This window comes from Schistocerca gregaria, chromosome X (assembly GCF_023897955.1).
Source record: "Schistocerca gregaria isolate iqSchGreg1 chromosome X, iqSchGreg1.2, whole genome shotgun sequence".
Classification (NCBI taxonomy): domain Eukaryota; kingdom Metazoa; phylum Arthropoda; class Insecta; order Orthoptera; family Acrididae; genus Schistocerca; species Schistocerca gregaria.
In genome coordinates, this window is record NC_064931.1 from 603,161,599 (window position 1) to 603,188,086 (window position 26,488).

The 26,488-nt window shown below is 38.1% G+C and overlaps 1 protein-coding gene across 3 annotated transcripts in view; it reads left to right on the forward strand.

The window, feature by feature from the left end:
• LOC126298678 (glutamate receptor ionotropic, kainate 2-like) overlaps positions 1-26,488 on the forward strand; it is a 397,907-nt gene that overhangs the window by 82,886 nt on the left and 288,533 nt on the right. For 2 of the 3 annotated variants that reach the window (XM_049990109.1, XM_049990110.1), the window contains exons 2-3: positions 10,290-10,410; positions 19,810-19,956. In XM_049990109.1, coding sequence (XP_049846066.1) covers positions 10,290-10,410; positions 19,810-19,956 — 268 coding nt within the window. The remainder of the gene's footprint in view (positions 1-10,289; positions 10,411-19,809; positions 19,957-26,488) is intronic. The other variant, XM_049990111.1, reaches the window with a different exon arrangement.

Sequence of the window (26,488 nt, forward strand, 5' to 3'; positions counted from 1 at the left end):
ACACACATGCAAACACAATTCACATACACATAATGCAGTCTCTGGCTAGCAAGACCAGACTGCAAGCAACAGCACATGATGGGAAAAGAAACATGGGTGGTGCACTCTGCGATCTATTCCCCTCCATGCCCCAGCCCCATCCTTACTCCCCACCCCCAGGGATTGCTTCTCACATCATATGATGTTTCTCACAGTATGGCTTTATTAGCTAGTGACAGTGGGCATGTGTGTGTGAGCTGCGTTTGTATGGATGTGTGTCTGTATGTTATCTAGTTCTGAAGAAGTTCTTTTCGCCAAAAGCTTACTTGTTTAATAACCTTTTTGTTGTGCTTGTCTGTGACTCAACAACTCCACTATATGGTATAGAGCAATCTATCCTTTTCGTAGTATTGTCAGTTCTGATGATTTTGTTATAAAAATTGTATCATATGAGTTTTTGTAGCATTTAGACTTATTACATTTTGACAGAATGAAGATGAAAGATTTTCTAACTTACACTCCTGGAAATGGAAAAAAGAACACATTGACACCGGTGTGTCAGACCCACCATACTTGCTCCGGACACTGCGAGAGGGCTGTACAAGCAATGATCACACGCATGGCACTGCGGACACACCAGGAACCGCGCTGTTGACCTTCGAATGGCGCTAGCTGCGCAGCATTTGTGCACCGTCGCCGTCAGTGTCAGCCAGTTTGCCATGGCATACGGAGCTCCATCGCAGTCTTTAACACTGGTAGCATGCCGCGACAGCGTGGACGTGAACTGTATGTGCAGTTGACGGACTTTGAGCGAGGGCGTATAGTGGGCATTCGGGAGGCCGGGTGGATGTACCGCCGAATTGCTCAACACGTGGGGCGTGAGGTCTCCACAGTACATCGATGTTGTCGCCAGTGGTCGGCAGAAGGTGCACGTGCCCGTCGACCTGGGACCGGACCGCAGCGACGCACGGATGCACACCAAGACCGTAGGATCCTACGCAGTGCCGTAGGGGACCGCACCGCCACTTCCCAGCAAATTAGGGACACTGTTGCTCCTGGGGTATCGGCGAGGACCATTCGCAACCATCTCCATGGAGCTGGGCTACGGTCCCGCACACCGTTAGGCCATCTTCCGCTCATGCCCCAACATCGTGCAGCCCGCCTCCAATGGTGTCGCGACAGGCGTGAATGGAGGGACGAATGGAGACGTGTCGTCTTCAGCGATGAGAGTTGCTTCTGCCTTGGTGCCAATGATGGTCGTATGCGTGTTTGGGGCCATGCAGGTGAGTGCCACAATCAGGAATGCATACGACCAAGGCACACAGGGCCAACACCCGGCATCATGGTGTGGGGAGCGATCTCCTACACTGGCCGTACACCTCTGGTGATCGTCGAGGGGACACTGAATAGTGCACGGTACATCCAAACCATCATCGAACCCATCGTTCTAACATTCCTAGACCGGCAAGGGAACTTGCTGTTCCAACAGGACAATGCACGTCCGCATGTATCCCATGCCACCCAACGTGCTCTAGAAGGTGTAAGTCAATTACCCTGGCCAGCAAGATCTCCGGATCTGTCCCCCATTGAGCATGTTTGGGACTGGATGGAGCGTCGTCTCACGCGGTCTGCACGTCCAGCACGAACGCTGGTCCAACTGAGGCGGCAGGTGGAAATGGCATGGCAAGCCATTCCACAGGACTACATCCAGCATCTCTACGATCATCTCCATGGGAGAATAGCAGCCTGCATTGCTGCGAAAGGTGGATATACGCTGTACTAGTGCCGACATTGTGCATGCTCTGTTGCCTGTGTCTATGTGCCTGTGGTTCTGTCAGTGTGATCATGTGCTGTATCTGACCGCAGGAATGTGTCAATAAAGTTTCCCCTTTCTGGGACAATGAATTCACGGTGTTCTTATTTCAATTTCCAGGAGTGTATTTTCAACATCTTCCTCAATTTTTTTCTCTCACTTCATTTTCATTTACAATTGATGTATCAATTGAAAACCAGACTTTATGACCATCACTGGTAACTACTTGGTCATTTAATAGAATAATAACAGATAAGGACCCAATATTGAACTCATTATGACCTTCCATTCAGAGGAATAGTATCTTCAATCTGTTCTTACAGTTACTCTTTGTTTCATATCCGTGAAGTATGCACTGACCTAATAAAAAGTATAGTATGAAAAAAAAATTAAATACGGCTTTATGGCTGTTGTTGAAGCTTATGAAATTTGCCTATTCCTGATAGTCTTTGATGTGTATGTTCAGTCTGTTACATTTAAGGAAAAAAACTGTTGAAGCAATTTTTCATTTTACTTTGTTCTGCTTTCTACAGATTTTTAAAAAAATTACTTTCAAAAAGGGTTTCTTTAATGATTCTGTGTTTCAAAATTATGTGATTACTTGATGTAGACTGCAAAGTAATCCGCATTTATATTTCTCAAGTTTTCCTTTTATTTCTATTTGTTATTTTTTTAAAATTGGAACAAAGTTTCCTTACCCTGGGGTACCTTGCACTGTACGTCTATATTACAGTAAAATAAGGGTTTCAGAGGTTTAACCATAGGAATAAAGAGAAAACCAGCAGTTACATTAAAAGTAAGGATTACAGTGTTCCGGAGACATGTCTGACCACATGAATGTATAGAAAACAGCAATCATCTAAGCACAGAAAAATGTCATTACCAAAATAGTTCAGAATTTAAAGATTTAACACGGAATGTTGTCTGTAGTGTGAGCTATTAGCTCCAATATTGATTAAGCTCAGGCACAGAGAAGAAACCACTTTGGCTTATCTGTTTTGGAGGCTGAATGGTGTCAGGTATTTCATAAAAGTCATACATCATTTCATAGTTCAGCACTGTTCACTCCTGTAATAAAGTCTTCTGTATTGTACTTGTTGTAGCTCCAGCACTGCTTACATTAGTAATTAATCCACAAAAACATTCCCCATATTATATAAAGGTCACATACTGGCTCAATGTGTGTACACCTTCACAAAATTCTGGACCTCTTCTTCTGCCTGGTATCTAACTGGGTGTCATCCTCTGCAAATGTTACAGATGATGGTTATCTCAATAAATCATTATATTCGAAAGAATCTCTGAGAGTGATAGCTACAGAATCTTCATCTGACCTGCTTTTTTTTTTTATTATTGTGGCTTCTTTTCTGTTTCTTCAGAACTTTTTTCTGCATCACTGTCACATTTCAACCAGGAGTCACTATAATCTTTCTTCTACATCTGTTTCTGGCAACACCAGTAGTCCACACAGGTATCTTACATGGAAGGGCTTGATGAAAGATTCCTGTACTGCATCTATGTCACACGTCTGTGTGCGGAAGATGACAAAGAATTTTTTTTAACATTATTTGTATGTGTGCCACAGTTTTTGAAACCTGCTATTAGGTTTTTGGTTGAGTTTTTGCCTAGTATTTTCATAAGTCTTCTTAACAGAAATGGGAAAAGTTGTTTCTGCAAGACAATGTGTTTGAAGAGTTTCTTACTTCTTTTCCTTTCTGCAAGGATCTGTCTCCAGTCTGCTTTCATGAGCCCAAAGAAACAAACGTCCAGAGGCTGTATAATGTGGGTGCTGTTCATTGGCAGACAGGTAAATGAAATGTCATTCTCACCACAGAGCTTTAAAATATATGCTGTCAAATGTGAGGACAAATTGTCAAAGATTACTACTTTCTTTCCTTCTATCTTTTTTCAGTCTTGGTACACTCAACTTCGTGAGACACTCACCAAGTGTGTTATTGTCAAACCATCTTCTAGATCTATGTGAGTTAAGGCAGCTGCTGGGCACAATTTCCCTCCCTGTAGACCATAAGTGGCTTGATTTATAAACAACAAATACAGGGAAAATTTCTCCCTCAGCTTCACCAGCAAACATCAGATATGTTGCTCTTAGAAGAATCAAACGTTTCTGAATATTTTGAATCCCTTTTTGCAATAACGTATTTTTCCTTTGGTATCTGAAGTTCCATATATTTCTTGCTAGCACATCATCTTTCAGTTTAACATGCAAATGTTCAACATATTCTCTGAGAAAACCCTCATCAACAGCAACTCTAATCCTTTTAATGTTGACTGCAAAGCACACACAAAGTTCAGGTTGCCATTTGATGAAACACAAGAGCCATTTATCACCTAGACAATTGCCTTTGAATCTAGGAACTATACATCCCTGTGTGGCAAGGTATGACTTTACAATCATTCAGAGTTCCATTGGCGAGACAGGAAACCCATGTTCACTCAGCTGTGACATAAAAATTACAATTGTGCTTCTTCTTCAGTAGTACAATCTGCAAGAACCCTGGGTATGAATTAATTCCTTCCTTTAATTTCAATTTATCAATTAAGGTTCTTCTTGGGATATCAAAAAGTGTTTCAGCTTTCCTGTGCGGTATCTCCTCCTCCTCCTAATGGAATGTAGTTTTTGGGCTATAATCACATTACTGCCTATTTCTGGCAGTTCATTTGTACTTCCATAGTACGTTCACCAATCTGAAAGTGATTACAAACATTGTTCACTGTCAAGAGCACACTACATTGGTAAATGAAGTCTAAAGTGTTCATTGATATGTAAGAAATGCATCCTGAGGGTACTGTGCTCCACTTTTGTTGTGGTGCAAAATTCCACAGAACTAAAAAATTCATAACCTAGAAAACTAAACTGACAGTGACACAAACAATGTTCCATTAAATGAAAAACTATGGTACTTTAAAGCATCTAGACAGTCTGAGTAATTAATATTATGCTGACTGACCTTCACAGTGACCAGTTAAGCCCTTGGAAAAAAAAAAAAGAAAAAAAAAAAAAAAAAAATCCCACCAAATTTTTTTTTACACACTTTAGCACATCTTTACTTAGATGCTTATAAATGGTTAACATTTAAACAGGCAATCAAGGCTGCCAACCTGAAAGTGCTACGTTTCATATAAAAAGTTGTTCAGAAGTATACAACAAATGTTGTAGCATCTATGAACCAACAAATTTTTCTTCTCAAGTGTAGAAAGTTTGATCCAATAGAGCAAAATAGCCCCAAATGATGGTATATAATGTAATATCATTTTCAAGTCTAATGTTCAAAATTTCTTGGCTTCTGAACTCGGCTCCTGTTTCTGATTGAACAACAGACAGCAATGCTGTTGTCTTAATTCTGTTTTAGAGCATGAATGTATTATTTGTCTGTTTTTTAGCTGTGAACACAGTATTTTGAAATACAAATGTATAGTTTTTAACACAATCATAAGAAAATTTGGAATTATATTAGAAATTTTACTTAAGTACAGTTTTAGAGACTTTATCTTCTTTTGGAAGCCCAATAAATAGAATTCAGAGATCACAACTATCTAAGTGTATGTACTACTCATCTGCATCATCAAACTTGTAGTTTGTTAGAATATTACCTATGGAAATCACTGAGCTGCTCCTTTCTCTTTTACGAGCAGCAAATTTTCAGAAAAGTTTAGAGTTAAACTAGAATACTGAATTAAATCACAAACTCTTGTGGATTCACTCATCTTCAATTTGAAGTCTTCTCCTATTACAGTTTTTTTCTTAATTTCTTTCTAACATTTTTCAGGGGACATTGAAATTTAGCTAACGGTAGTTTAGTTGCAGGTAGTCCAGGAACACTATAGACTGATTTAACCTTTAATTCTACACAGAAACTCTCTAACACACTTGATTAATTTCAGTAACTGGAATTTTCCCTTACTAAATAGCTAATTGTGAAACTAACAAGAATGCAGGAGCTTCAACATAAAATGGTGTTCCTACAAAGGCTCAAAATTATTAATATTGAATAAAATGTCCGTGGAGTCTTCTGTTAATGAGTGTTTATTTAAGGAAATAATGTTGATTCTTACACATTCCAAAACCACAATTAATAGTTTATCAGTTCTGGAACATTGCCCCAAACTGTGGTGCATGCATATGGCGTCGTGCTTAGCATCACTGATTGGCAAGCTGTGGGTCTCCTCTTCTTGTCTGTGGGTACAAATGTTGTGCTGTCAGTGCTTATCACATGGCACACATTGCCACTAAATTTAAAAGGGAAAGTAGGTGGGAACACATATTTTAGAAAAGTGCACAAGGTTATAATTTCAGCCACATGATTATTAATTATGCACAAATTACACGCTATTAAAAATACTTATAAAATTGTTCAGCAGTCTGTTTACCACAGTTCTGACCCATGTTGGTAGAGTTCTTAGTTTCTCCAGTCACAGTACAAAATTAAGTTCCATATGGGCATTTAAACCATTTACACACAATTTAGCTTTGGACCTATGAAGGATGTGAGGTGTGGAGTCTTGAACTGACAGAGTACAATAACCAGGCAGTGACGTATGTGCAGGGTGAAATCAAAACCCTGAGTGTCTGGAAAGTGATGAAGCAGTGTGCAAGTAGTTGCTAGGTGCAGGCGAGAATCAGTTGAATAATCCAATAATCACACATGGAAATTACTGTCGTGGTATCGGAAGGAGTGGCCTGCAATGACAAAGTGCTTGTGTTGAAATAGGTAGCAGTGCATTTGAACCATGTCGGTGGGTACATCACTGGTCCTGATTGGTAAACAAGGTGCCTGAAAGTTATTTGCAAAATGTGAAGCACGGCCAACTCACCAAAATGTATCCATGCACTGCTGTTGGGAAGCCATGTGGTTGCAGCAATTATAAGTCATTGTACAGCCCTTAGTTCTCATTAAAAACCACTTCACATTCACTGAATAAGCAATCAACACCCACACATATCTACTGTTACTACCCTTCAGCACATTTGCACACACACGAGAATGGTGTCTTCTCCAGCTGGGAAAAAAGTCTGGCAGAAGCATCCATTTTCACATATGTTGGTGAGGGAAAAGACGCTTCCATTGGTAGATGCCTATCATGAATAGGCTCTTTGCAGAAAGTCCAGGTGTCACTGCGTAGATAGTCATCTGTTAGGGCAGGCTTTGAGGATCTCAAAATTTGAAATTTAGAGGCGCCACACAGTTACCCCCTTGTGAGAGGCAGATGCCAGGGTGGTGATGTATGAGTGTGGCTCCAGGGTGTCAGTCAATGACGATGTGAGCATTGGCAGTAGAGGTGTGGAGAGACTCTTTTTCTGACAGTGGGTTGTACGGGCAATGCCCTTTGTGTCGGCAGAGGGATGAGGCATCACAACATGTGGTGGGGAGAAGCAGTTGGTTCGAAATGCTTAGTTAAACTGTGAGGCTTTTGCTGACTGGAAAAAGCTACTCAACCTCACAAAAAATATACATGCCAGTGATGATCATAAGCATTGTAGGTGGTCAAGGAAAATCTGGGGTCACTAATGTCGAGAGCAACTGCAACTCATCCCTAAAGGTATGTGCATAGGAACAGCTGATCCAATCCAGGAAGGACAGTTTAGTGCCACTGACAAAGAATCATGCTCCACTATCACTAAAGACAACATAGGGAAGGGTCGAGGATCTGGCATGACCAAGGAACAATTTCAGTGAGTAACAGTCATTCTGCATCAGTTTTTGGGTGCTTCCAAATCCAGAGAGGAGAAAAGACAAACCAGGCAGCTCATGCTAAAACACTGTATCCACGCTGGGAGTAATCCACAAATTAGTCAGCTGAATGGCACAAGTTCTGGGAGTAAGTAGAGAAGATGTTGCTAGATGACATGATTGAACTCTCAGAGAGTCCTTGGCTCTCTCCTATGATCCTCATGAAGAAGAAGAATGGCACATGGTGTTTCTGCATCAATTACCAGTGACTGAACAGAGTCCTGGAAAAAGGTGTCTGTCTACTACTGTGCACTGATGACACCCTAGAATTCCTGGCAGCCTCTATGAGTTTCAAGTTATGCCATTTGGACTGTGTAATTCTCCAGTCACCTTCAAATGTATGACGGACAATCTGCTTCATCATATTAGATGGGAGACCTTTCTTTGCTATTTGGATGACAATGTCATTTTTTCAAAGACACTTGAGGAACATCTGAGCCACCTGACAGCTGTGTTGAGTGTGGTCAGACTACAGCCCTCTACCTGAATACAAAACAGTGCATCTTTCCACTCAAAAAATACAAATCTTGGGCTGCCTAGTGAATGGTGATGGAGTACATCCTAGTCTTAAGTAAATAAGAGCAGTCGAAGAATTACTGATTTCTCACCATATTCATGATGGGAGAATGTTTCTCAGAATGTTCTTGTACTATTGGTGATTCGTAAAGGACCTCTGTGCTGAGGCACATACCTTATGAGGACTACTGCAGGAATACACCATATTTCCTGGAATGAAGTGAAAGTCCTTAAGGAGACACTAACACCTTCTCCAGTCCTAGTATTGTATTATGAGAATGCATAGACAGAACGTCACACTGATGCTAGCAGTTAGGGTAGGATGCAGTTCTTGTGAAAATTTAGGAAAGTGCTGAAAATGTGATCTCTTATGCTTTGAAAGCAGTCTCCAGGTCAGAGATAAACTACTCTAGAAATGAGAATGAATGCCCAGCATTTTGTCGGACCATCAACAAGTTCCAGTTGTATTTATTTGACAAACCATTTGCTGTTGTGACATACCAACATTCTCTATGCAGGTCTGAAAGAACCTTTGGTTTGACTGGTGAGATGAGTTTGGAGGTTTCAGGAGGTCACAGTAGTATAAAAATGCACATGCAAAAACACGAACAGGCTTTCATGGGATCCTTTGGCGCATCATAGCAGAGTGGATGAAATCTCAATCATAGCTGCATCAGATGACATTAGTACTGAACAGAGGGAAGATTCAGTACAGCTGTAAACAGTAGAAGCCTTGAAGGAGGAGGAACTGACTAAAGGAGAATTCAAATTAATAAATGGAACATAGTACAAAAGAAACTGTGATCCAGTGCTGCAGATAGCTCTCATTGTATGTTGCTATATAACAGAGAGACTGGGATGCAATACTGTCAGTTGTGACACTTACATACAGCACAGGGAATCCAGACAATACAGGTTTCACAAAATTATTTCTGCTCTGCTGTCATGAGAACAAAATGACAATGGTGCCACTGTTCTCATTTCAACAGGACGATACTCAGGATTACTATATGAAATATCTCATCATCAGGATCAAAGACACAAGACAGTTGGCTTTCATATGGACCATAGATGCTCAGGAGAAAGACTGAGAGCACTGTAATGCCAAGCACCAGCCAATGAGATACAGCCTTGGAGGCTTGACATGGATTTTTATGCCTGTGCAGAAAGTGGGACTCAAGATTGACTTTGGGGCATATCATATCCTATGTTGCTTGTCAGATGTCACATGAAGTTGGGGATTAAGACCTTTCATCAACAAGACAAAAGCCCAGAGACATTGTCCGTGTCATCTGTATGATGACTAGAACACAAGGATCTACCAGCTCTATCATACAAAGAACCATTGACCTGATACTCCAGGAAGACGTAGTTAGTTCCAATGAAAAATTTTGAAACAGTGGGTCACTGTTTCTCCAGAAAGGGAGGAATGGTGTGAGCTGTGATGCATGCAGTATGATTTGTGTCAGTAGGTGACATGCTTCAGGGTGCCAGTACAAACCCGATCACCAGCAATTATTTATTATTTAGTATTTAATAGTTCATAAAGGTTCTCAAAGTATCTTATGTTTGTATATTCTGGTATATTAAATGTGTGTATAAATAGCAGAATTTTGGAATATTCATTGTTTGTGTAAATACAGCTCTCTCTGCCTGAGAGTTCAGTTCTGTTCTGGCTGAACACGTGTGTTAAAAATAAATGTGCTTTCAGTGATAAGCGTTGCATTTCATTGATCATGTTACTTTTGATTCCAGGCTTAAGTGTGCTTACAACAAGTAACATCTAAGGTTTCCAAACCTTCTTGGTCAGCAGATAAACTATTGACATTTTAGTGTACAATGCTGCAGTTTTGTGCTTGACCATGATTTGAATCACACCCTTTCAGGTGCAATCCTAGATTTATCACCCTCACAATAACCCCTCCTCTCCCCAAATATAACAGCAGAATCTCTAATGAAGAGAAGTAGTATATTTAAATGGCAATAGACGTTTTACCTCCTTGTCAACAATTTCTGTACCATAAAAGAACTTATGAGGAGAAATATGTAGTCAATGTCACAACTGCAAGTGTCCAACATGTAGCCATATTGATATATAACTGACAGAACATGTCAAATTGATGTTTAACTGAACTGTTTGATTACATAGTATTTATGGGAACATGTAACCAGTTGATTAACTTGTGATGTGATATTACAACATTTTCCTTTTCTATTTTCTTTTATTGCAGATGTTGACAAGCCATGTATGCAATATGAATCACTACTGGTCTATCAAGAATGTGACCTTAAGTTTCATAGTACTATTTTGTTTTGTACAAAACTGTGGATGTTTTTCAGAAATAAAAATAGGTAAGTACATTGTAATTTGTTAATAATAAATTATCTGATAAAAAAATGAAATGCCCAGAAGGGGAGGAGGAAAAGAAACAAAACTTCATGGGTTGGGACGGCATGTGATGTTATAGCAAAATTGAGTCAAATTTATGAAGAACTTCTTAGTATGGGCCCACTTATCAGCATGAGATTGCACCATGTCTAGCTTGGGTGTTTGCACTGATTCAATTGGGAAGGGTGTCATAAAGCTGCTGCATCCTCATCTGATGCAAGCTGGCCCACAAATGTTATAACTGGTCTTTGGTATCCTGGATACAGGCACTGGAACGATGTTGAAATTTGAGCTGGTACCACACATGTTCTATTGTGAACAGTTCTGGACATATGGCTGGTCACAAGATTACCTTATCATCACTCAGACAATTCATAGAGACAACTGCCATGTATGGGTGAGCATTCTCTTGTTGAAGAATGGTACCCCAATTCTCTCACATCAGAGGTAACATATGAGAACACAGGTGTCTGTGACACACCATTGTGCCATCCTAGTTCCCTCAGTCACTACCAACCATGACCTGAAGTCATTCCCAAAGACTCCACACACCATAATGCCAGGAATAACACTGCTGTATCTCAAAAACATTGAAAGAATCAGGCTTCTGTCCAGGCCGCCTCTACACTCATGGTGATTTGGGGGTAGTTCAGAATTGTAATTCATCACCGAGCACAATGCAATGCTTTTCATTAGCAGTCCATTTTCCCTGGTCATGGCACCAGTCCAAACACAGCCATTTGTGTTGTGATGTTAATGGCAGGCTATGTATGGGACAGTGATTGCCTAGTACAGCTGCTGTTGATTTCTGACCAATAGTGTAGGATGACACAGAATATTTCAGGGAGTCTATTATCTGGTCTTGAATGGCAGGCACCAATTTTTAAGGGTTACAAAAATCTTGGTGAACGATACAGGAGACCTCTCTTTTGGTGGCCAGACATTTTCTACAACAACCTTGACATCGAGTATGCCTGCCCTCACATTTTCACCCAGTCCAACATCAGGCCATTGTCACATCTGATGCCCCAAAAATCTGGATATTGCATGACTTGACCAGCTTGGTAAATGGAGGCCCACAATGAGGTGCCTTTTAAATTCTGTCAGGTGCTGATAACGTAGTCTCACACAAGAATACAGCATATCCATATCATTTACAGTGATCATTCAACATCTACTACTGTTCATGCCTCTTAAATACCCCATCAGTCCTGGTAACAACACTGAACCCAAACAACACTAACACACTGTGATGACTGTTCTATCTATCAGGGAGAATTGCAACTCTAATCATTTATGTGACTGTGAAATTGGTGTACATGTGTGAAGTTACATTGACATCCAACCATATCGGGCAGTATATTTGCCTTAAGGTATCATGGTTCAGGAAGGCTGGGACTATTTTAGTAAATACAAATTTGTACTATTGTTCTTACAAATATAAGCCTTGCTCTCTTCTTATGACAGGTTTTCATCTACATTATATCTAAAAATTTGTTTATTTGTCAAATGCTGGAACCTCCAGGTAGGAATATCAACAATGTAGGAAAAGACAGATTGCTACTTACCATAAAGAAGACACGTCAACTTACAGACAGGCACAATTAAAAGACACTCACTTAAATCTTTCGGCCATTGCCTTCATCACTAACACACACACACACACACACACACACACACACACACACACACACACACACACACACACGACCACCAACTCCAGAATCTTGGTCCGAGATGCACAAACACACTGTCTCACAGACTTCTGTGGTGAGCGAGTGAATTGTTGTAACACAAGATGGGAGTTAGCTGGACTTGTTACTGTTACAGGTCATCCAGATTGTTGTTTGTGTACATCTTTAACACAGCCTTCAGCTTCAAATTTGTCTTGAATGCGAAGAATCATTAAACATGTCAGTGGCTCTGTTTGATACTCATTTCGCCATTGTTGTCGAACCTCATTAATATTTTCGTACTTAAAATACCACTTCAAAACTGACTTCCTTTCATCAATTGCAAGCCTTGGGCCAGCCATGTTTACTTGAGTAACTAGGTGCAACTAAGAACAAAACACTGACTATCTGGCGACTGTCCTTTGACAAAACAAAACAACACAATACAACACTTGTGTGGCAGTTGCCTTAACTACAAACTATTACACTACGAAAGATGAGACAACTCTGTCAATTAGTTTGCCAGTTATGGACTTTTAAACAGTGAATATATTATTTTTGACCCCTCTGTATAACAAAACTTTATATGTTGAACATTTACTTCTTTAGGGAGGAAAGGGGGACTGACTAGTTGGGGAAATTTGGAAATGAAGTACTGGTACTAAAACTCAAGGTCAAAATGGACCCACCTGTTGTGGAGATGACAAGAGTCTTCCCTCATTCTTACACTAAGCAGATCCCCTCAGCCTGGGATCTGAGTGACCTCCCCATTTTTCCAGTCTTCCCAAGTCATTTTTTTTCCTTCCTGAAGAAGGAAGGAACAAGTCTCAAAAGCTATGAAATATGTGAATTTTTAAAATTTAATTTGAAGTGTTTATTCTTGAAATATTGGGATGTTGCTTTCTGAAAGTACCTAGCGTCCAGTTACTCTATTTGACAGTTTCAGCAATTGAATTTTCTCATTGATACAGTTAAGGAGAACTTCGATATATATGAGCTCAATATTTCATTACCTTCCAACAGCTCAAAGACTGGGTATGCAATTAACGTACCAAATCCTAGGCAGCAAAGATTGACATTAGTCATGAATACCTTGTGCACGTACTTCAATAGATTCCCTTTAAGTCATTACTCAGCACATGTAAATAAACTGCAGACTACTAAAGCGATATTAAAATAAAGTAGTGATGATTTGTGGTTTTGTTGGTCCTGTAAATTACATTTATTTAGTTATTTACATTTTTTTTGTATGGAGCCATCATAATGATGGCTTTTACAAACATCAGAAATATTAGTATGGCTATAGTCACACTTACAAAATATGTTATGCACTGCAACTATTCCATCTTATATCTGTTTTATACGTTTATTACATTATAGCCGATATGCTACTTGTTCATATTGCAATCTGCATCCTAAAATTTATTGAATCAATATAAACATTTTTCTACCAGAAAAGATTTTAATTTTGTTTTAAAATCATTTCCCATGTATATCCATAGAGAGTTTGTTAGCTTGTTAAATCAAATCAAATCATTGGTGTGTTGACTTCAGTTTGTCATTTTTAATGTTATTCCGTTCTGGAAATAGTTAAATTTTGTCATAATGTTGTGATCATGTGCATCACTGCACTTGATAACTTCCATTGATTGACTAATAAAAATGTTACTAATTTTAATAAGTACAGATAACACACTGTTAGGTGTTTATGCTGCACAAACGCTTCATGACGTGAATCTCTATGGCCCATCCCATGTATAAGTCTTATTTCTTTTTTCTGTAATGGCAGTATTCTTTCTATATGAGTAGCCCAGATGGAAAAGCCATTTGTTGATTCCGAATTGAACACACTGCCATGTAGATTTTTTCTGCCTCTACATGATGGAACTTGTTTCAGGGTGCAAAACTGGCTATACACCGTTGAAAATGTCTGTAGAAAAATGTGTTTGGTGGCAAAAGCCACTAACTTCACATTGTCTTTGGGTGCAAAGCCTACTAAATGTCCAACATTTGCAAAACCCGTCAAGTTCAACATACATGGTGATTGCCGTGCCATGTACAGATGCAAAGCACTCCAACTGACATCAGACTTACCAGTCTAGACATTCAAACCGAAATTTCAGTCTTTTATGGTTAGAAGGGATATTTCTCTTATGTAGAGTTAGGTTGGCTAAGCTGTAGTGAAGGTTTATGCAGCAGTGAAGCTCTCACTGCTGATGCATCGTCAAAATATATGCTGGTAAGCACAATTCAGCTGATCATCCGGATGTGTGTTGATGTATTTGCATGAGTTTTTTGAAGAAAATGGGTGATTTAGTAGACGGTTTCAATGCAGAAGATGGTAAAAATGGAATCACAGTAATTGAAATAGTGGGAATTCTGCAAGAAGTTGAACTCATAGTGGGAGTTGAATAAGACCATAGCAAGACTGAGCCTGACTGACCCTTCTGGAAAAGGATATGGCATCCTCATCTAGAAAAGAAATGTTTCCAAAACAGAAAGATAAGAAAATAAAAAGTATTATTAAAGCAATGTCATGCAATGAAAACTGTGTTGACACTAATTGTTATGACATATGCAGATAGCTTATGGTACATAAAAAAAAAGTTTTCACAAAAAGCAAAAACAAGATGATTTTTCTAGTTCGTAAAGAGTAGTTCTATAGTTTTTAAGCTGGAGAGGGTAAGAGCATCCTGCAGAGAAGAAAAAATTTCAGCAAAGGAAATGGCCCGACACCAACCACAGCAGGAGTAGAACTTTCACAAGCCAAACTTGGAAATGTCAAAAAGCTTTTGAAGCTCCACTTTGGTGAAGACTGGGTGACCAACAACAAACTCAAATTCTACACTGAGGTGTTAGATGAGCAGGAAAGCAGTCCTAGAGTCACTCCTGCCACTGCCAACCATCAGAACTAGAAAGAAGCTGGAAGTGCTTTTGAGTTAATGGACAGTGTTGAGGTTGATGTCACCTAAAAGCAATTTCCAGCCAGTTTTATTTTCTAGATTTTTTGTTGCTGTTTTAACTAAGATGCAACTTTCCACCAATTTCATAATTTTCTAAAATTTCATCGATGTTCAACTGAGATGCATTTTGGAATATATTTTATTTTCTACAATATCTTGTGATGTCAAAAGCACAATGGTGTATTTTTTTAATTTAATGCTGAACATTTATTTCTGTTCTCATTTTGATGTTAAATATTTTCACAATAATTAAATTCCATCCTTTTGTGATTCCTGACATACCACTGAAGAGTAGGTTTTGCAACTGAATGTTTGTTTCATAATTGGATCAGTACATTTGCAAAAGCTGCTAAATGCATAAATTGGTGAAAAAACCAATTAGTCAATATTTTAATTAATATTTTAACATATGAAACTTATCTGCAGATTTCAACCATTTATACCAGGTAATTAATTATTCTTTTTACTTATTTTTTAAAAAATAAATGAAATTCTTAACTTTAATAGTTTGGATGGGATGATTCTTTTTTTCAGTTTCTCTTGTCAAGCAGTTAGCAGCCTTTGCATCTGGGCTGATGTCAAGGTTTTGCATTTAGTATGTGAGACTTGTTTACTATTATACAAAGCACTTTCTTGGTTTTTAGATGTTTACCCAGTGCATTTAAATGTAAGCTATGGTGAGTTTGAAATCTGCATTCAGTTCCAGTTACGTTTATCATAGCAACATTTTTGAAGTGTTTACATATACTTCCTAACTGTTCATTTTCTGCGGCTATTTTGTAGTTAATATAGGTTACTTTGGCAGATCATAATGGTGTGGAATGTTGAAAACTAGGGCATTGGCATAAGCCAGCAGACCCAAACATGTCTTCAATTCCCAGGTGGTTATGGACGTTTGATTCTTATAAACATTATTCAGGTGTCCAATGAGCACAATGAAATCATTTTAAGACAGCTCACCTATTTCTGACAGTTATGTGAGTTTGTCAATGTTGGTAAATGACACACCAGGCTTGATGATCACTGCTGCAACTATATGAAAAGTTTCAATAATGCAGGAATAAATCACCAAGTATGATTATTTTCCTCTGTATGACTTGTTTTAGGTTAGAGTGAGATTGGGAAATACAAGCTGTGTCTCATTGTCTTTCCACATCTTCATTATCAAGCCATATGGTAACATTATTGGGAGTGGCATCACTCAACTCTCCATCAGCATATTTTTGTTGACCACATTCTTGTTAGATTTTGTATCTGTCTGTTTTTCAGAACAGGCTGAACTATCACACAGATGTTCATGTGTATTAGCACCAGTGACTGACATGAGACGTAGTCATCAAGTTTTAATTATCACCACAAAAAAATCTAGCTGTTACCATGGAACTTGATGATGATATTAATTTTTCTCTACTTTTTTACTTTACCCCAACAGTCTCAAAACACCCTCAGCACTATATTGCCCAATGTTGTCCCATGTTTCTAATGTTTGCTGTGATCCTGTGTTCTGGGCTCACAAAAATACACCTATCACTTGTCCATGACAATTACACAATGAAAGAAGTCATGTGAATTGTCCTTGCAAAGCTGAAGGAATTGTGCTTCTGTCTTGGTTCAACTGGCATTTTTAATGGAACTACAATGAAATGAACACCCTTAGCTGCTTACAGGCATTGACATACGTTAACAGGGACAGATGAAAATGTGTGCCCTGACCGAGACTCGAACCCGTGATCTCCTGCTTACATGGCAGACACTCTATCCATCTGAGCCACCGAGGACACAGAGGATAGCATGACTGCAGGGATTTATCTCTGGCATGCCTCCCGTGAAACTCATATTCTGAACTTATTGTCCCACACTACATTCGTAGTGCCCCCGCCCATTATACTCATTACTCGCAGCGTGTTACCGATTTCCGTAAGAGTTTGAGCACTGTTTGTGCATCTGCACAGAAGAAGAAGATGGTCAATTGGCCAGTGAGCCTTAACTATATATATACTAAGATGGTATCTGTTCTTTTGTACATGTCCGAAAGAACAGATATCATCTTAGTATATATATTTTAATGGAGGTGAGCAGTAATGAAACCCATTGGGTGGTGATGATTACCATGTTCAAAAGTCATGGAAGATGTTAAAAATTAATACATGACTGATTTTCAGTTTTTACACTATTGCCTCAATTGTGATACATTGGTATTTGACCAGCACAGCCTCCATTTCTTTTGTGATAACCAGTTCTTCACAGAAAAATGGTCTACAAGTTTCTTCTTTCTCATTCAGACTTGTTTAATCACACTGGAGCATTTGTAACACCCTATCAATGTGTGATATGATGGCATATTGTTGCCGTACATTTCCACCAGCCCAGCATGGGTTGTAGAATCATGGTTCCCTGTAAAATGCAGAAAATAAATAATTATATAATAGTTTACTCTATCAATATGCTGTGTCATTTTGTTTTGCTTGCTCTAGTAGCATGCTTCATTGCTGCAGTTCAGGGATTTCAGTCAGTATCTGGGCTGCAGACATGTATCTGGAAACAAACAAAAAAATAAATATCTTACTTAATTTCTTTTACAGATGATAAGCATAACTTTATGATTACCCCTTTTATGATATTAAGATAAATGCAATGGACAGGAATATTCCAGATCAGCTGTTCTAGATATCACTTGAAAATATTGGAGGTGATGAAAATTCAAAATGGCAGCCTTTGATATTGATGTAAGCAGGTTGGAGTGTTTGAAACTAACACCTGTTCAGACTCTGTATGGTAATACCGCCAGAAGTACCCATAGTTTACTGTTTATCCATATACTTTGCTATACTAGAGGATTCTTTTACTACTGGCTTGTTTTCAGCATTGAAGGGAAGGGAAAATTTCTATGGTTCTTGGCAGTGTGTATTTTGTTTGAAGCTTGGATACTGAGGTCAGTTTTCCAAAAATTGCAGCAAATGTGAGACAGTGTAGTCAACTGGGACCATGAAGCTGTACAAGTGTATGTGGGTGCATATATTGTTATTCTTGTGTACTCTGTAGTTCTGAAGAAGGATTCATTTGAAAGCTACTAACATTTTCCTTCTTTTGAATATTTCTTGAGTGTTCAGCCAGTAGGTATTATCCAGAAGGCATGATATTTCAGCAAGCCAAAGTCTTGGCATCTTCAGGTGTTCCTGATGACTGACTGTCTTCTGCTCGGCCCACTTTCATGTCCCATCCTCCCCACCCATGGTTTGTAGCTGGCCATCTGTGCTGCAGTGGTGGGGGAAGTGCATTGCTGGGACACAATCTGAAGTCCTCAGTCCTGCTGCTACCACTGGCAGATGTGGATCTCATCCTCTTTGTTTGCCCTGGCAGGAAGGGATTTCCGCACAGATTGCCACTGTGCTTTGAATGGTCAAAGAAAGAGGTGGATCCAAGGTCTTTCTTAACTGAAAACCATTGTCTTTATTTATTAATTCATCATGTAGCTGTATCTTTACAGCCTCTTTTCGAATACAATCACAGAAGGGGACATATTCATGGGAAATCCAGTGCTCTGTCACAGTGGACTTTCTCGGCTGTTGGTTGGCCATGTGGTCTGCTGAAATCTTGTGCCTTTTGGACAGTGTCATCTGGCTAGATACTCAAGAAATATTCAAAGCCTTCCTACACTGGGAAAATCTAAAATCACATATCGTTACTCTTGTTTATGTAACAATTAGTGACCCACTGCCTCAACTATTTGGCGAGATTTTATTTTTGCTCTTTATTTCTATTGCACCAAGGACATTCCATTACCACAGAATATCTGAAAGTCATCTCATTTTTATTTCTCTTTCATTATGGAGATGAATAGTCTTGAATGCTAATTGTGGTGGAAAAGTTGAGGTATGAGTATGAAACCAATTTCTAGGTGATTCTTTGTCTCTATTACAATGTAATAAACATGGCAGTCTGTGTAATGTTAATATGCCAGATCCATGGTAGGCAGAGCAGCTTTTCATTTATACATTACATACTACAGTACTCATAAACATAGCCGACACAATTTATTTCAATGATTTTTTGATGCATGTAACCATATATTGGTGATGTGATTCCAACGTAGGGAAAGAGCCTGTTTATCAGATTCTAATCGTAAATGTCTTCATATATGCAAGTTTTATGTGGTGAAAGCTGTTATATACAAAATGATAAAATGTCAATTAAATACAGCCTATCTTATATTCAATCTTCTCTCCTTTTCAAATTCATACCTTCCCCATCATAATCCAATAGAGGTAGTCTCAATCTCTAATGATAGTGACACTAACTTCACACACTCTAATTATCCTTCACAACTGTTTCCCAGTCCAGGTACATATACCTGGAAAGCAGTCTCTTCTATTGATTTCTGCATGTATTAGTAGAAGACAATATCTCCATTTTGTTTTCTATTTTAACTGTATTGACAACCACAGTTTATTACTTTTAATTGTAATTTGCTCATTCCAGTACCCAGCAAACATATTACCAATTTTCATCTTTTACTGATTCCATCCTAGATTGATAAATATCTTTTATCTTTCTACACTCAATGATGGAAATATCTCAAGGGTAAAGTTTTGATAGTTATACAGTTGATTATTGGTTCAATAGCACATTATGTACATTGTGGGCATGCACTTGTGTGTGTTTGTTTGTGTGTTTGTTATTTAAATGTACTACTTGCAATCTCAAAGAAACATTAATGACCTTCCAGGTGCTCTGTTTCATGGGCAGGAAAGTCAACAAGAACAAACCTTCCAGTTAGCTGTTGAACACATTAACAGCAAGCAACATGTTTATGAGCTGAAACCTTATGTACAATATGTAGAAGAGCATGATGTCCTTCAAGTAGATGCAGCAGGTTAGTCACTTCAGGAAATATTTGCTATATCAATTAAAATGTGAATTAATATGTATGACTTTAAACTGACTAACATTACGGTATTTTCTTGTTCTGCATTACATGTTGGGAAGTTAATCCTAATTCAGGAAAATATTATAAGGAAGTTCTCAACAAGTAACTGGAATACAAGAACAACTAAAATTAGAGTAAATATAACTGTAACACTATCCATCTGGAGATATTCTATTAAAATGAATTAAGAATTCTGCAGAGTAATAAACATAGTTAATCCCCTGTGGGATTTCACAATCTTCATGCACAAAGGCACAAATGTATCTTGTTGTGACTACAAATGCCATTAAGCAGTAAATTTTGCTCAGCAGCTACATATGTACCTTGCAAATTATTGTATCGTGCATGGTAGAGAGCACTTTGTATCAATTTTAGATATTTGATATGTTTCCCAAACTTCCTTATCATCAACTGGGGCTACTTCAGCACAATTATTTATAGTTTTATTTTTAATTCTTAATTATTTGAAAGATTCTGTGATGTTTTGATGCAGTATTACTAGTTTCCTGCCTGACACAGTCAAGTCATTTAAATATCTGGGTGTAATGTTGCAAAGGAATATGAGATGGAATGAAAATGTGAGAACTGTGGTAACGATGGTGAATGGTCAATTTCGCTTTATTGAGTGAATTTTGGGAAAGAGTGGTTCATCTGTGAAGGACACCACATATAGGATGCTGGTGTGACCTGTTCTTGAGTACTGCTCGAGAGTTTGGGATCCATACCAGGTCAGATTGAAGGAAGACATTGAAGTAATTCAGGGGTGGGCTGCTACATTTTTTACCAGTAGGTTTGAAGAACTTGTAAGTATTATGGAGATACTTTGGGAACTCAAAAGGGAACCCCTGGAGGGAAGGAGACTTTCTTTTCGAGAAACAATGTTGAGATAATTTAGAGAACTGGCATTTGAAGCTGACTGCTGAATGATTCTACTGCAGCCAAAAAAGTAGCACGTAAGGACCATGAAGATAAGGTATGAGAAATTAGGGCTCATATGGGGACATATAGACATTCATTTTTCCCTTACTCTATTTGCAAGTAGAACAGGAAAGGAAATGATGCTGCCACACACCATTGGATGGCTTGCGGAATATCTATTGTAGATGTAGAACAAGTTCACATACATACTTTTCAAGTTAATAGATCTCTACTCAGAACTTACACCATGGTAGGGGCTGTTGCAGGACTTTTGGGAACAAGATTTTACCTTTTCAAAATGTTGACCAGTGTTCTACAAAACTGGGGCTACATTCTCCCAGAAACTTTTTTTCCAAGTAATTGTTGTTTTAATTATTTTGGGCTAAAGATACCTCTGATAATAAGGAATTATGATGACTCAACAGCAAAACATAGCCCTGATTTTAGGTGTTTATGTTTATTTATAAGAACACACTAAAGTCCGCAGCTCATGGTTTTGCAGTAGCGTTCTCTCTTCCCACGCCCGGGTTTCCGGTTTCGATTCTCGGTGGGGTCAGGGATTTTCTCTGCCTCATGATGACTGGGTGTTGTGTGATGTCCTTAGATTAGTTAGGTTTAAGTAGTTCTAAGTTCTAGGGGACTGATGACCATAGATGCTAAGTCCCATAGTGCTCACAGCCATTTAACCATTTTTTGAACACACTAAACCGAAGAAATTCATACAGAGACAGACACAGTTTACTGTGTATACAACAGACAATATTCATAAAAGTTAGTAAAATGAATGAAAATACTTAAATAAAAGAACAGGAATGCTCTCTAACTCTGTCACTTGAAAATATGCCATCTTCGAAAGGAGTTTCAGTCGAGATACTTTTCTTACAATGAACAGTCAGCGGTGTGCCACTACATCTTCTTTCTGAGGTCATTTCCAGCATTTTTTTATATTTCTCCATACATTCCATAGTGGGGCCTTGCACTGAGTCCATCCTCGTGATTACTCCAGGGAATTCCTGTTTGTTTCACGTAACAGTTACAAAATCACCTACATTCAGATTGGTGGATAACTCCTGATTCTGAAGTAGTCCCACAGACAGAAGTGGTGATACTTTAAGATACAGATGAATCTTTCAAATCTATCAGACATACACTCTTCCCTTGAGAGACATTTAATTTCGAGTGTCTCCTTTTTCTCAGTTGGCGTTTTCCACTCATTTCTTTCTTGTCAACTGCCACTCTCACGTGTTTGATTTTGCTAGAATTTTTTTTTTTTATTTTGCCTTTTAAGGAATGATTTAATAAGTTCATAGCCAGGCAGATTATCTATGAAGCACTTGAAACAACATCTTTCTTCTCTAAATAACCTTTAATTGCAAATCTAAGATCTGTGTGAGCAACTGGGAGGCCAAATTTTGCCATTTTAACTATGTGATTTACAAACATTTTCTCTTCTTCAGGGCTAAATGCTGTTGGATGACCATGCTTTTAGGAATTCCATAGAGATTTGAAGCAACTCTCTGCCTGTTTTGGCGTGACCTAATTTCTTCTAAACACTTTTCTATATCTTCTTCTGTATAACTGGCATAACTTCTCGTCCCAGTTTTTCTTTTACATAAGTGAACCATTTATTTAACTGCAAAAAAAAAAAAAATTAAAAAAATAGTCCTGCTAAGCTAAGTTGAACCTACTGCCTATTCAGGGGAGATTGTCTCCTTCAGCATGACAATGCCAGGCCACTCACAAGTGCTATGACATCTGCAACAATCTGATGTCTTGGGTTTAGTGTTGTCAATCATTCTCCATACAGTCTCAACTTGGCACCTGTCTAATTTTCACCTGTTTCCAAAAGTTAAAGAATGCGTTTGAGCACTATACTTTGATAGTGATGAAGCAGTACAAGCAAAGGTGAGGCTGTGGCTCTGGCAATAAAGTCAAACATTGTACAGTGATGGTACCAACAAACTGGTCTCGGGTTGGGAGAAGCGTGTTTGTCACCAAGGTGACTGTATTGAGAAATAAATATGTAGACATGAATAATAAAGACATAGAATGTGAACAACATTTGTTTATTTAAAATGCTTTAAGATTTTTCTCATAAAAAATTTGGAAACATTACTTTTCAGCACCTCATATTTAAATACTGTTATATACTCCAGGTTTTCACCACTTATCTTCTGATCAGATACTATCAAATCCCAGTAAACAAAGTTCAGATCTGTGCCACTTTTCTGTATTGATGTGGCTACCAGCTTTGGCAGATTTTTGTTTCATATTTTTATCTCTGTTCAATATAGCTATATTGTTGAACAGTTCAACCATAAAGTATCTCAGATTTAAGATTATTTATTTATTTTTTATTTATTTACATTTTCTTTTCATGGTTCCAGCACAGTTCTCCCTCTTGCAAACATCAGAAATAACAGTATGATGATAATTATAGTTTCAAAATATGTTACATGCTACAACTGTAACCTCTTCTCTCTATTTTATACACTTATTATTTTGTAGCTGATAAACTACTGATTCACATCACAAGCAGTACCTTAAAATTCATTGAATGAATATGAACATTTATCTACCAAAATAGATTTTAATTTTGTGTTAAAATCATTCCTAGAGAATTTGGAAGTTACTTAAATAAAATCAGATCACTGATATACAGACTTTGATTTGTCATTTTTAATGTTGTTCCTTTTCAGAAATGTTAAATTTTGTCCTGGTATTGTAAACAAGTACATCACTACACTTGATAACTTCCACAGGTTGACTCATAAGAAATGTACTAATTTAAATGTGTGTAAAGAATTATGCTGTTAGGTAATTGTGCTGCACAAACACTTCATGACATGTTCCTCTGTGGCCTATCCCAAGGAGACATGAACCACTACTGACTTTTTCACAAATAAAATTAATTTGTTTTGTCCACTGCAAATGTTCATCATTGTAGAAACCCCACAATTGTCAGCTGCCAAATTCCCTTGTTGAGATTTTACATTACTTTATTTGCATTGGTGTGCCGAGAACTGCCAGTTTTACATACCAGTAATTGAGATTTGACACATTCAGCTCGAGTCTCTGACTGCTTAAGTACTGTATTTCATTACTTCTGTTACTCCACTAGTAGCAAAAGATTCCCACTCCTCACATTCCCAACCGCAGAATAAGGTTGAAATGCATCGTTGCCACAGTAGATGGCGTTGATGAATGGAAGTTCCTCTGACTGCATGCTGTGTGTTCCTTGTGTTATGCCATACTGTAAGCAGCAGAATGGTCTGGTATTCATGTAAGGAACAAGCTGAAATAGTGTTCGTGTGCAGCCAGGCAGAGGGAAACAGTAGAGAGTCAGAACCTGGCCTCCAAATTGGGTGTACACACAGTCTGCTGCCTCCATGCATATTTGTCTGTCTGAAAGGTCCCATGATCACACAAACATCCAAAAAGCACTTGAAATGTTGTGTGACATGGTTGGTGTCTGCAAGGGTACTTGTTTTTGTATAGATGTACTGCATCACAACCATTTCCATGTGCTTGGCCATATAGAAACACCAACTTGGCTTGTTCCTGACATGAATGCTGGACAATTCTGCTGCTTACAGTATGCTGTGTGAATCTCACAGCCTGCAAAAGACGAGGAGCACATTGCATATGGTCAGAGAAACTTCAATTTGTTAGCAGCATCTTCCATGGCAATGGTGCATTTGAGACACATGTTCATTGGATCTTTTTTCCTCCATTTACTTACAGGAACACATTCCTGCAGTTTGTTGGTTTTATTAATGTTCACTCTTTATATACAAGAAAGAGAAAGGGACCAAGAATTGAGCTCTAAGGTACATAATCTATTATTGTTTCACTGGTGGATTGGAGACTCATAATTGCAGCACATAATGTGTACGCCAGTTTAGTGGATTTGTTATGATTCAATACGTATGTGGCTAGAAGATGCAGTGATGGATTCCTGATGTGATGTGACATCAGTTTGTTTTAGAACTGACCTGTGGTTTACTGTGTCAAAAGCTTTTGTAGGGTCTGAAAAAATCCTCTCATCCAACAGGCAGTAAACTTCATTGTAAACTGTGTAACTGCTGTGGTAGTGCTTAGCTCTTTTCTGAAGCCATGTTGAGTGTCTCCAAGCAGTTTGTGTTCTATAAAAGAAATTCTCTTAGCTGCGACATGATAATACTTTTCAGTATATTAATAAAGGTGGGAATTAATTATACTGATCTACAGCTAAGGACATCCTTCTTATTGTCCTTCTTATACACTGGTTTCACAACAATCATTTTTAGATTTTACATTTTTTCTCTAATGCTGCTATTAATCAGGTTGGTAAGAGGTACTGAGATACCTTTTAAACACACCTTAATAGGGATGTTGACATGTTATCTGTAATATGAGTTGATTGGTCCATGAAGTGAAATAGTTATTGACAGTATTAGGGGGGTTCATCTTAAACTAAAGTCTCTGACTACATGGTGGAGCATATGTGGTCAAGCTGCTTTTACTCCTGCTAGTGAAACAGCAGTGTCCTCTCACGTGATAGGCCCACTATATGCATAGGACAATATCTACACAACAAAGCACAGCTTGATAGTATACCAGGTTATCTTTATGTTACCTAACCAGGTGAGCTATGGGACAAGTTAAGGGACTTGTAATGGAAGTCAAGTCTGATTTTAACAAAATCTTTATTTACTCTAAATTTGAAGAAGATTAGTCAAAGGTTTATTTGCCTTTAACTGAATTTGAATTGCTACTTTTAATTGATGCAAAAGTTAATAACAAGTAATCTGCCTTTTGCAGAATATTATTTTCTTGTAAATGATCCAAATATTAGGTAAAGGTTAACATTGAAATAAAACCAATTGAACCTCAAATTAGGTTAACAAAATGGGTGAAACTAACACTGTGGGAAGAACACTATGGAAAGAAGACTGCATGGAGGCTATAGCACCAAGACATCATTATCTATATGGCTCATTGATATAAGAGTAAAGAACCCAAATTCAAATTGAAGTTAAGTCAGCAACTTAAGCTGCACATTGTAATGGAACTGGTCAGTTGTCCTACCTCTCTCTCATATTGTAGAATATGATACATTAAATTCATGACCCAACCAAACAAAATCAAAATTGCAGATAAAAACCCAATTTACACATATATTTTTTTCATAAATAGAACTAAAATATGAAAATGACACTAGATGTGTTCCCAGTTGAACTAGAAAATATTAATTATAATTTCAAATTATTGTCATTATTCCTGTTTGTATGATTTACTCTGAAAACATTCAGCAAGAAGTATTTGATAGAAGAAACTCTTTGAATGTAGAAGACTGATGCATTTTATAAAATGCTGAGTAGCAGATTTATGTATCTTTATACCTGTTGATATATGTAATCAGATGCTCTGTTATGGAGTAGTGAGTTTAAGTGGAAGTTTTATTTTTTCAATCTTGTGGAAATTTATATGATATGAAGAAAATGAAACAGTTGATGAAGGAAGAGGTAGAAGCAGTTTCTAAATTGCATCATTTAGCCTGAGCATAGCACACACAATC